This window comes from Hylobates moloch, unplaced genomic scaffold (assembly GCF_009828535.3).
Source record: "Hylobates moloch isolate HMO894 unplaced genomic scaffold, HMol_V3 SCAFFOLD_17, whole genome shotgun sequence".
In the NCBI taxonomy this organism is placed as follows: Eukaryota; Metazoa; Chordata; class Mammalia; order Primates; family Hylobatidae; genus Hylobates; species Hylobates moloch.
Window position 1 is genome coordinate 60,066,165 of NW_026652292.1, and position 12,426 is coordinate 60,078,590.

Sequence of the window (12,426 nt, forward strand, 5' to 3'; positions counted from 1 at the left end):
GAGTTTGAGAGCAGCCAGGACAACATGGTGAAACCCCATCTCTATAAAAAATACAAAAATTAGCCGGGCGTGGTGGCATACTCCTGTAATCCCAGCTACGTGGGAGGCTGAGGTGGAAGGATCACTTGAGCCCAGGAAGTCAAGGCTGCAGTGAGCCCTGATCTCACCACTGTACTCCAGCCTGGGTGGTGGAGACCCCATCACAAAAAATTTAGAAAAAAAAGAAAAGAAAATATGTCTAGAAATAGGGATGCTCTGGGCAAAAAGCCTTTTTGCTTGTTTCTCTCTTGACACATCAGGGAAACATAAAGATGTTCTGTATTCAGATACTAATAGGAAAAACTTGCATTCATGTGAATGCGCCAATCATTTAAAATGTTGGTGTGAAAAAAAAAACCCTTGACAAATGGATCTGTGCTTTATTTCCTGCAGCATATTTGAAGATGGGAGACCTTTACTACTATGGCCACCAAAACCAGTCACAAGACCTGGAGTTGTCTGTGCAGATGTACGCCCAAGCCGCCCTGGATGGAGACTCCCAGGTAAACAGCAACCACAACAAAAACCAGATCTTGGCCAGGTGCAGTTGGCTCACGCCTGTAATCCCAGCCCTTTGGGAGACCGAGCGGGGTGGGTCGCTTGAGGTCAGGAATTCGGGACCAGCCTGAGCAACATGGCGAAACCCCATCTCTACAAAAATACAAAAATTAGATGCGTGTGGTGGTGCTCGCCTGTAGTCCCAGCTACTTGGGAGACTGAGGAAGGAGGATTGCTTGAGCCTGGCAAGTCAAGGCTGCAGCATGCCGTGATCACACCATTGCACTCCAGCCTGGGTGACAGAGCGAGACCCTGTCTCAGAAAAAAACTCAGCTCTTGGTGACATCCATTTGTGAACTTGCAAAACCAGAATTCTTCCTAACAGTCCTTTCGGTATGCATACACTGCACAGTTTACAAAGCCATTGTTCATCCGTTTTCACACACCCCTCAAACAATTCTATGAGGACACTAACCATAAGGGTGAGCCTTTATTAAACACCTACTGTGTCCCCCACGCCATTCTCACATAATCCCATGGGGGTGGGGATTATTATACCCTATTTATAATCAAACGTAATGAACTGTTCAAGGCCAAATAATCAAATGGTAAGCAAAGTGCCTAGCTCCTAAACCTGGATCTTTGGCTCCAAACAGAAGGGTGTTTCTACCAAATTACATCAAACTCACTCATCAGGTAGAAACTCAAGAAATTAGAAGTGTGTCCACAATAGGAAGTGTTTTGCTTGTACTGTTGGGCTGTGCTTCAGTGACAGAGTTTTTCTCTCAGTGATTTTTTTGGAAACTTCTTATTTGAAAATAATGTTAGATTTGTAGAAAAGTTGCAAAAAGAGTGAAAGTTTCTGTATACCCTTCATTCGGCTTCCCCTAATGTTCACATCTGACATAACCGCAATGCCATTGTCAAATTAAGATATTAATGTTGGGACAGTATTATTAACTACACTTCAGACTTCATGTAGATTTCACCAGTTTTTCCACTAATATCCTTCTTCTGTTCCAGGATTCAATCCAGGGTCCCACATTAGATTGAGCTGTATATTTCTTTCCAATCTTCTCCAATCTATGATAATTCCTCAGTCTTTTCTCATCTTCATGACCCTTGATACTTGAAGAATGCTTGTTAGGTACCTTGTAGAATGTCTGTTGATTTGGGTCTGTCTTCTGTTTTCTCTTGAATAGGTTGAGGTTATACATTTTGGGCAAGAATTTTGCCTATTATGATTATTACCATGCTGTTCTAACGATGATTCTCAGTTTCCGTTATTCCTTCTACATTTGCTACTTGGAATCCTCTTGTGAGGACATCAGAATCATTTTCATGATGGAGGTTTGGATAGTTGTTACCCTCTGCTGCAACGGATTTCTGGTGTTGTGCTTTACAGTCTGACCACTGAGCAAAAATTGAAAACTCATCCCTGTATCAATCTTTGGCGGGATTTTTTTGTTGTTGCTGTTTTGTGAGGTTTTTTGAGACAGGGTTTTATTCTGGAACCCAAGCTGAAATGCAGTGGCACAATCTCAGCTCACTGCAGCCTCGATCAGCCCCAGGCTCAAGCGATCCTCCTACCTCAGCCTCCTAAGTAGCTGGGAACACAAGTGCATGTCCGGCTAATTTTTGTATTTTTTGTAGAGATGGGGTTTTGCCATGTTGCCCAGGCTGGGCTTGAACTCCTGGGCTCAAGTGATCTGCCCACCTTGGCCTCCCAAGGTACTGGGATTACAGGCATGAGCCACTGTGCCTGGCCAATCTTTTTTATTTTTATTTTTAAATGGAGGTACAACATCACAGTGGTCGTGTACCTGGGTTAAAATCCTACATCTCTCTCACTCCGTAGCTCTTTGTCCGTGGTGAGTCACTAAATCTCTGAATCTCTATTTGCTCATATGTAAATGGGGGTAATGAGAGCATCTGCCTCATAGATTGTGAGGATTAAATGAGATGTTCAGTGTAAAGCTCTAAGCCCAGTGCCAAGTACAGTGAGTGGACGTGATCTAATCTGTTAACATTTCTTCTGAAAAGAAGGAGCTGCTAAAGACATTTGCTTTAGAAATAAACTCCCTTAGGTCATATTTCCTGTCACTTAAAATTGGGCCTGGATTTTTTCTTTTTCAATTTCTATTTTTACTTTTTGGAAAGCCAATGTTACAAAAGCAATGAAGGATAATTTTTTCAAGAAAAATAAACCAAAGAATGCACTGATAATTCTATGGCAGGGGTTTTACTCCTTTATGTCTTCATGTTGCCTTGCAGTCCCTGCCCACAAGCAAATGTATCTGTCACGTTACCTATAGTGTGCCTGTCATTTTTTTTTTTTTTTTTTGAGATGGAGTCTCACTCTGTCACCAGGCTGGAGTGCAGTGGCGTGATCTCGGCTCACTGCAACCTCCACATCCCAGGTTCAAGCGATTCTCCTGCCTCAGCCTCCCGAGTAGCTGGGACTACAGGCACGCCACCACACCCAGCTAATTTTTGTATTTTTAGTAGAGACGGGGTTTCACCATGTTGGGCAGGATGGTCTGGATCTCTTGACCTCATGATCCGCCCACCTTGGCCTCCCAAAGTGCTGGGATTAGAGGGGTGAGCACCGCGCCTGGCCACCTGTCACCTTTAAAATCTGTCTTATAATTTATTGTAGGACTGTGTGTGTTTTATTACATAGTCTCTAATTATTAACCCTAATAGCTGCCCCATATTCTGTTGAGCTGGTACATTATAGTTTCTTAAGCCTTGCCTTATTGGTGGATGCTTATCCTTTTGTTTACTAACTTATTCATTGATTTGACACATATTTATCTAGTCCTACCATGTCTCAGACAATGATTAGTGGTGGGGACATAAGATAAAAAGATAGATCATACTCTTGCCTATATGGGATTTATAGTCTACCAAGGAAGACTTGGAGGTGGTTTCTTCTTGTGTTGGAATTATAGATAGTGCTACAATGAATATTTTTATATTTCCATCTTTTCTCTTAGTTTGAATACTTTCCTTATAATCTGAGAAATAGTATTGTTGAGTCAGACAGTCTAAATGGTTTTATGAGGCCAGGCACAGTGGCTCATGCCTGTAATCCCAGTTCTTTGGGAGGCCAAGGCAGGCAGATCACTTGAAGTCAGCAGTTTGAGACCAGCCTGGCCAACATGGTGAAACCCCATCTCTACTAGAAATACAAAAATTAGCTGAGTGTGATGGTGCACACCAGTAGTCCCAGCCACTTGGGAGGCTGAGGCAAGAGAATCTCTTGAACCTGGAAGGTGGAGGTTACAGTGAGCCGAGATCACCACACTCCAGCCTGGGCAACAGAGTGAGACTCCATCTCAAAAAATAGAAGTAAAAATAAATAAATAAATAAATAAATAAATAAATAAATAAATAAACGGTTTTATGACTACATGATAGCATGCTGCCATTTTGCTTTCTGAAAGGGCTTTCCATTTCATACCTCACCGATCAGTGGTTAAGTAGAGAAGGATGACTGAAATCTTACCAGCAACTGGATGCTTTCATGATTTAATTTTGCTAATTGAATAATGATATGTTGATACTTTCTTACTGTTTTTAACTTGCATTTACTTAATTACTAGTGATGATGGACACTTTTACATATACTTGTTTATGATAATTTGCTTTTCACATTTTCTTTTCTGTAAATTTTCTATTCTTATTCTTTGCCTGTTTATCTCTTGGAATTTTGACACTTTTAAAAATGTAAACCATAATTAGTTCTTTATATATTTATCTAGTAGATAATGAACCTTAAGCTATTACATTGCATACAACTATTCCCCTACTCTATTTTCCCACTTATTTTAATCTTGGTATTATTCCACTGATTAGAGACTTTAAAATTTCATAAAGCCAGCCGGGCACAGTGGCTCAACCCTGTAGTCCCAGCACTTTGGGAGGCCAAGGTGGGCAGATCATCTGAGGTCAGAAGGTTGACACCAGCCTGGCTGACATGGAGAAACCCCATCTCTACTAAAAATACAAAAATTAGCCAGGCGTGGTTGTGGGCACCTGTAATCCCAGCTACTCAGGAGGCTGAGGCAGGAGAATCGCTTGAACCCGGGAGGCAGAGGATGCATTGAGTCGAGATCACACCATTGCACTCAAAAAAAAAAAAATTCATAAAGCCATTTTTTTCTTTTCTCTTAATACCTCAAATTTTAAAGTGCCTTCCTTTCAAAGAGTGCAGAAGTAGTCTATTTCCTGCTGTTGTGTGAGTGTAAATGTGTGTGCGCATCTGAAAGATACTTAGTGCTCCATCTATTTAGAGGTTATTCTTGGCACCTTGGTGAAGTTTAAGATTTGAGATTCTGCACTCTGTCCTCTTGTGTTTGATGCCCCAGCTCTGCCACTTTCCAGCTGTGTAACCTTGGGCAAGTTGTTTAACCAGTCTGTGCCTCAGTTTCCTCATCTGTAAAATAGGGAGGATAATACTACCTATATCAATTTGTTGTTATGAGGGTTAAATGAATAAATATAAAAAACAGAACAATGCCTCGCATATGGCAGGCACTCAAAATGTGAGCTGCTGGTATTTTTATCGTGATTGCTATGTACTATGGTTGTGAAAGTCCTGGAGTATACAGCCTGGTAAATGATAATTTTCATTTAGATTGTTATCAGAGGCAACTAAGAGGCAGGGTCAGAGGGAAGATATAAGCCATTAGATGTGATCATGTCATTAGAGAAGTGCAAATCAAAACCGCAGTGAGACACCATCTCACACCAGTCAGAATGGTTATTATTAAAAAGTCAGAAAAGAACAGGTGCCAGTGAGGTTGCAAAGAGAAAGAGCACTTATACACTATTGGTGGGAGTGTAAATTAGTTCAACCATTGTGGAAAGCAGTGTAGCAATTCCTCAAAGGCCTAAGAACAGAACTCCCATTTGACCCAGCAATCTCATTACTGGGTATATACCCAAAGGAATGTAAATCGTTCTGTTATGAAGACACATGCACATCTATGTTCACTGCAGCACGATTCACAATAGCAAAGACATAGAATCAACCCAAATGCCCATCAACGGTAGATGGGATAAAGAAAATATGGTACATATACACCATGGAATACTATGCAGTCATAAAAAAGAATGACATCATGTCCTTTGCAGGAACATGGATGGAGCTGGAAGCCATTATCCTTAGCAAACTATGCAGGAGCAGAAAACCAAACACCCCATATTCTCACTTAGTGGGAGCTAAATGATGAGAACACATGGGCACATAGAAGGGAACAATAGACCTAAGACTACACCTAAGGGTGGAGGTTGGAAGGAGGGAGGATCAGGAAAAATAGCAAATAGGTATTAGGCTTAGTACCTGGGTGACAAAATAATATGTACAACAAACCCCCATAACACGTAACAAAATAATCTATATGACAAACCTGTACATATAGCCCTAAAGTTGAAATAGAAGTTAAAAACAAAACACAAAAAACATGAACCTGAGTTCTTTCAATGGCAACAATCCAGTTTAATTGGTCAAGTTCTAATGGTAAGTACCACATCGTTTTCTGCTTGTTTCTTAATCTGGCCACCTGCTCAGCTCGTGATGGAGGGTGTGCATTCTCCAGGTAGTGTAATAGTACCCATCCTTTATGAAGCATGTCTATGGTCGGGCCCTCTAACTGTGTTTATTTTATTGGATCCGTATAGCCCAATAAGACAGGTCCTACCTCTAAGGATCAAGAACAAGGTGTCAGAGGAAGAGATAGGAAAATATACCATAGTGGGAATCTGTACCAAGAGGAGTCTCGAGAAGAGGTTTCTGCACCAGCCTAGGAAAGTTGAGATGAGTGCCCTTAGGTGATCCTGTGCAAGGGAGGCACCGCCTTGGGATGCCAGTCATTGGAAGCCGCCCTAGCCACAGAAATATTTTGTCAGATTTCCAACAGGGCTATGGCAACCGAGGGCATAGTCTGTAGGCAATGGATGTGGCATAGTCTGTAGGCAATGGATGTGGCATTCGACTCAGTATTCTTGTTTCATTTATGATACAAGGGCACGTTTTCCAGTAAGTTCTGTTTTGAGAGAGTGAGCGAGAAAGGACAGATCTCCCGGTTGACTGGCTTCGGAGCAGATGGGACACAGCAGCTTCTGAAAGCCTCCTGGTTCTCCTGCAAATAAATTTCTCAGATGCATATATTTAGGGAAACAATTCATCAATGAAGATGACAAAACCATCTGGCTCTAGAGACTTAAAAAAATTTTTACAGGTTGTAAACGTTTACATTCTGATAAAGAGTGTGTTTCTAGGTTTTATTTCAAGGAGTTGATGAGTTTGGTTTGTGGCTTGTTTTTAGGGATTTTTTAACCTGGCCCTGCTAATTGAGGAAGGTACTATAATCCCACACCATATCTTGGATTTCTTGGAAATTGACTCAACTCTCCATTCTAATAACATCTCCATTCTCCAGGAACTGTACGAAAGGTGAGCTCAGAGCCTCTAGAACTGTGGAATCTGAGGAACCCAAGTAGATGATGTTCGCTTCTTGGTTAAAGTTAGCTTTACCCTTATATTGTAATGTAAATTGTTATTTAAAAAAAAACAAACAAAAACAAAAGGCAGGGCACCGTGGCTCATACTTGTAATCCCAGCACTTTGGGAGGCTGAGGCGGGCAGATCACTTGAGGTCAAGAGTTTGAGACCAGCCTGGCCAACCTGGTGGAACCTCATCTCTACTAAAAGAAAGAAAAGAAAAGAAAGAAAAAGCCCAGGATTTTCTTCTGCTAGAAAACATTCAGCCAGACCCGAGTGTATTTCTCTTTTCTAATATCTGAAGTTTAAGATATAGAAGGTACTTGATCTGAAGTTCAAGGGCTGACCAGAAATTTCCATGAGAATGGAAAGAATAACAATCCAATTAGCCCATGCTTGTCTCTTGTTTGTTTGTTTTGAGACAGGGCCTGGCTCTGTCACCCAGGCTGGAGTGCAGTGATGCGATCTCAGCTCACTGCAACCTCCACTTCTTGGGTTCAAGTGATTCTCATGCCTCAGCCTCCTGAGTAGCTGGGATTACAGGTGTGCACCATCACACCAGGCTAATTTTTGTGTTTTTAATAGAGACAGGGTTTCACCATGTTGGCCAGGCTGGTCTCGAACTCCTGGCCTCAAGTAACCCACCTGCCTCAGCCTCCCAAAGTGCTGGGATTACAGGTGTGAGCCACCATGCCCGGCCTAATTAGTCGATGCTTTTTTGAAAGATGAGGCATTCCTTCATCTGTGCTTTAAACAGAAATACTGTTCTAGCGGGTCCTGTGCTTCAGTGTCTTGCTTGACTTTTATTTTATTTATTTTTAAGTTTTTGCTGTCATCACAGCAGAACAGACTTGACTCTTAGTTAAGGATAAAACTGACCTTTTTCTAAAATTTCTCCTGGGATTCTAGAATTTCAGATCAGGCCAAACCACTTATTTGGCCACTGGCTTTATTTCTTTGTCTCTCATCTTTGTCAGTTGAGTGTGCTCATTTGTCCAAAAGCAGAAGAATGTAGGTTTGTGGATCTGAAAATGCCAGTCCTGAGTCGTGCCACCAAAGTTGGCTGACACGTCAAGATGCCCTGGGCTTTGTCTGCAGGTGCTGGAGCCACAGTAACGAGGAGTCCTTCAGCCCCTGCTCCTTGGCCTGGCTTTACCTGCACTTGCGGCTTCTCTGGGGCGCTATCCTGCACTCAGCCCTGGTAGGTTTCATCTCCCACCGGCCCCACCCTTGTGGCCCCTGCCCTTTGTCAGTCACTAATGCGTGCTTCTGATGTTTGCAGATCTACTTTCTGGGAACCTTTCTGCTATCCATATTGATCGCCTGGACTGTGCAATATTTCCAGTCTGTCTCAGGTAAAGATTTATAAAAAGCAAAAGCAATATATATAAAAAAAAAAAGCAGGGTTTTTTTTGTTTTTTTTTTTTTTGGTCTCCCGGAAAAATTGGGTTTTCCCTCCTGGTGCCGTTGGTCATGCTATCTCCTATCCCTAGGGTGGTCTTCACAGGGTGGGAATCCTTCTAGAGGTGTATGAAATTCCTGGCTGGTGGGAGGCCATAAAGTTACTATTGTATTTTTCAAAATAAGGATTTTATTTTTTATTTTATCATTTTTTTTTTTTTTTGAGATGGAGTCTCGTTCTGTCGCCCAGGCTGGAGTGCAGTGGTGTGATCTCAGCTCACTGCAACCTCTGCCTTCCAGGTTCAAGCAATTGTCCTGCCTCACCCTCCCGAGTAGCTGGGACTACAGGTGTGTGCCACCACACCCGGCTAATTTTTGTATTTTTAGTAGAGATGGGGTTTCACCATGTTGGCCAGGCTGGTCTCGAATTCCTGACCTCAGGTGATCTGGCTGCCTCGTCCTCCTGAAGTGCTGGGATTACAGGCGTGGGCCACTGCACCCAGCCTCAAAATAAGGATTTTCTGACCTAATACAACTTCTTCCATTGAAAATTTATCTATCAGAATTCTGCCTCTGTGTGCCTGAAAACACAGCGCCAAAGCCCCTGGCAGCATGAAGTCTTCCCTTTTATTTCAGTCAAGCAATCAGATGTGTAAGAGGATAAACAAACACTCGCAATGAATAAAAATCCTCGGCCACATGGACTCAGAGGGAGGGACTAAGCAGGAATCGTAAAATGGGCATTTAGCTGAGCATGGTTTCCACTAATCATTGTTATTTTTCTGAGCTAGTATAGAATAGTTAAGGACAAGGGAGCCCTACTTGCTTCTGTTTGGGCTTAGAGTCCAGGCTTAGCTACTCATTAGCTGTATGACTCATGGCAAGTTATTTAACCTTCCTGATCCCCAAATTTCTCATCAATACAATGAGGTTATGAGAGTAGCTACTTCCTAGGAACATAAAATGAAAAAAATATTAAGTGAAAAAAAATGCACATAAGATAGTTACCAAAATGACGACTGTAGTTAAACGTTAGCTGTTATATTTATCTGGCATACAAAACCTTCTCAATAAATGTTAGCTCTTACATTTATCTCCTCTATTAGACCATAAGCTGAGTAAGAGGAAGGCCCCAGTCATGTCATTTGTGATAACTCATGCATAGTAGGTACTCACACCCACAGACGACTCTGGTCTCTCAAGAGACAAGAAAACTGATTTTTTACCATCTCGGCTGGCTACAAAAGGATATAAGAACTCATGAAGGCAAACAGAGACATTTACAAATGGATAGATTAGGACTAGACATGGCATTGGAGCATTTGCATAGCTGTTATTTGTGTAGCAGATAATGGAAAGTGAAAGGGGTGCACGTCACCGTCTCTTCCACGGTGAGAAGGAAGTCACTATTGCAAGAAGCTAATGCGAAATCATTTCTCTCTGATTTACCTGAGGAGGTTAACAGGGACCCATCAAAACCTTCCAGGCTTGATGCCCCGTAGTCTGCCGGTTAATAAACTTCACTCATGCAAATTCTGTCCCATCCCTAAATTTGTTGCCAGGTATAGTCATTTATTTTGCATCTTGTCAGTGTTTTCCATTTCAAATTATCTTTGTCATTTTTACTTTGTAGAAATATTGTGATGATTATTACAAATGCGATTCCGTTAGAGAAGCTGAAATTTGTCTTTATGATTTTATGCCAGCTGGTAGCCATGAAAATTCATGGGCGGGTGGAATTGCTTTGATCAGAAGTCATCTCTTTTTTCTGTCTCCATGCCTTCATTATCAGTCTGTCCACATTCTTGTCTCCGTGTCTCTCCTGTCCTGTGATGTTTTGCTCTTCCTATGTCCCCATAGTTCTTTCACACATTTTTGTCGTTTTTCTCAAACTTTTTCAATTGCTTTCTCAAGCACATACCTAATTCCTGCTTGACCAGCCTAAAGAAGGCTATGTCTGGATAGGATCATAAAATTATTTAATTCTATGCCCTTTATTTTACAGATGAGGAAACTGAGGCAGAGAGGCGAAGTAGCTTGCCCAAATAAGGAAATAAAGACCAGGAGACCAGACACAGTGGCTCACTCCTATAATTCCAACACTTTGACAGGACCAGGAGGGAGGATCACTTGAGCTCAGGGGTTTGAGACCAACCTGGGCAACATAGCGAGACCCCATTTCTAAAATAAAATAAAATAAAAATTAGCCAGGTGTCATTGCACATGCCTGCAGTCCCGGCTACTGGGGAGGCTGAGGCAGGAGAATTTTTTGCACCCAGAAGTTCAAGGCTGCAGTGAGCTATGATCATACCATGGCACTCCAGCCTGGGCAACAGAATGAGACCCGGTCTCTAAAAAAGTAGAAGAAAAAAAAAAAAGATTAAGAATGGATGTAGCACAGCAGAATTTCAAGCTTATTTTCAGAATCACAATACTTTAAAACAGTGATTGTCATCTACCTCAAACCCATTGCCTCTCACATAGGAAATATTTTGAAACATATTTTTTAGTACCTTGAAATGTAATTCATGATAATTAACCCATCTACACACATTTTTAAAAATCCATATAGGGCTCTAATAGCAATATAAAGGGGAAATAAAAAGAAACTAATTGTAATAAAATAATATTGATTTCAATAAGTACATTCTAGCCCAGTGCTTATTAATTTTAATGTGCATATGAATCATCCAGGGTTCTTATTAAATGCAGATTCTGGCTCAGTAGGTTTTGGTTCAGTAGGTAAGCCCTGAGATTTGGCATTTCTAGCAAGCTCCTAGATGGTGCACACACTGCTGTTTGGTAAGAGCATACTTTGAGTAGTAAGGGCCGAGAAGTATAAAAAAAAAGAAAAAGAAAAAAACTCTACACATTTCCAAAATGTGCCCCGACAGTGGTACCTGCAGCCCCGTTAGAACTAATGTTAAGAATTGAAATATGGGACGGGTATGGTGGTTCACTCCTGTAATCCCAGCGCTTTAGGAGTCCGAGGTGGGTGGATCACCTGAGGTCAGGAGTTCAAGACCAGCCTGGCTAACATGGCAAAAACCCCATCTCTACTAAAAATACAAAAATTAGCTGGGCATCGTGACACGTGCCTGTAATCCCAGCTACTTGGGAAGCCAAGGCATGAGAATCGCTTGAACCCTGGAGATAGAGGTTGCAGTGAGCCGAGACTGCACCACCACACTCCAGCCTGGGCAACAGAGCGAGACCCTGTCTCAAAAAAAAAAAAAAAGTTGTAGTAAATTATTTTTGCATTTTTAAAAGGCCTCATCAAAGTGCAAATCTGTCAATAATTTTTATATTTATTTATTTATTTATATATTTTTGAGATTGAGTTTCACTCTTGTTGCCCAGGCTGGAATGCAATGGTGCAATCTCAACTCACCACAACCTCTGCCTCCCAGGTGCACGCGATTCTCCTGCCTCAGCCTCCTGAGTAGCTGGGAATACAGGCATGCACCACTATGCCTGGCTAATTTTGTATTTTTAGTAGAGACAGAGTTTCTCCATGTTGGTCAGGCTGGTCTCAAACTCCTGACCTCAGGTGATCCACCCACCTCAGCCTCCCAAAGTGCTGGGATTACAGGTGTGAGCCACTGCATCCGACCTTATTTATTTATTTATTTATTTATTTATTTATTTATTTATGTTGAGACAGAGTCTCACTGTCACCCAGGCTGGAGTACAGTGGTACAATCTCGGCTCACTGCAACCTCCTCCTCTCAGATTCAAGTGATTCTCCTGCCTCAGCCTCCTGAGTAGCTGGAATTACAGGTGCACGCCACCACCCCCAGCTGATTTTTGTACTTTTAGTAGAGGCGGGCTTTCGCCATGTTGGCCAGGCTGGTCTCGAACTCCTGACCTTACGTGATCTACCTGCCTTGGACTCCCAAAGTGCTGGGACTACAGGTGTAAGCCACTGTGCCTGGCCTGTCAATAATTTTTAAGTAGGAAGGTACTCCAGCAGTACA

The 12,426-nt window shown here is 42.0% G+C and overlaps 1 protein-coding gene across 5 annotated transcripts in view; it reads left to right on the forward strand.

Moving 5' to 3' along the window:
- The window catches only part of SEL1L3 (SEL1L family member 3), a 165,595-nt gene that overhangs the window by 97,068 nt on the left and 56,101 nt on the right, over positions 1-12,426 (forward strand). For 4 of the 5 annotated variants that reach the window (XR_009210535.1, XM_032135992.2, XM_032135994.2 and 1 more), the window contains 4 exons: positions 433-542; positions 6,873-7,000; positions 8,147-8,249; positions 8,331-8,403. Coding sequence is in view for 4 of the 5 variants with exons in the window: in XM_032135992.2 (XP_031991883.1) it covers positions 433-542; positions 6,873-7,000; positions 8,147-8,249; positions 8,331-8,403 (414 nt within the window). In the remaining variant the exon portion in view is untranslated. Of the gene's footprint in view, positions 1-432; positions 543-6,872; positions 7,001-8,146; positions 8,250-8,330; positions 8,404-8,675; positions 11,660-12,426 lie in introns of those variants that run through there. The other variant, XM_058430141.1, reaches the window with a different exon arrangement.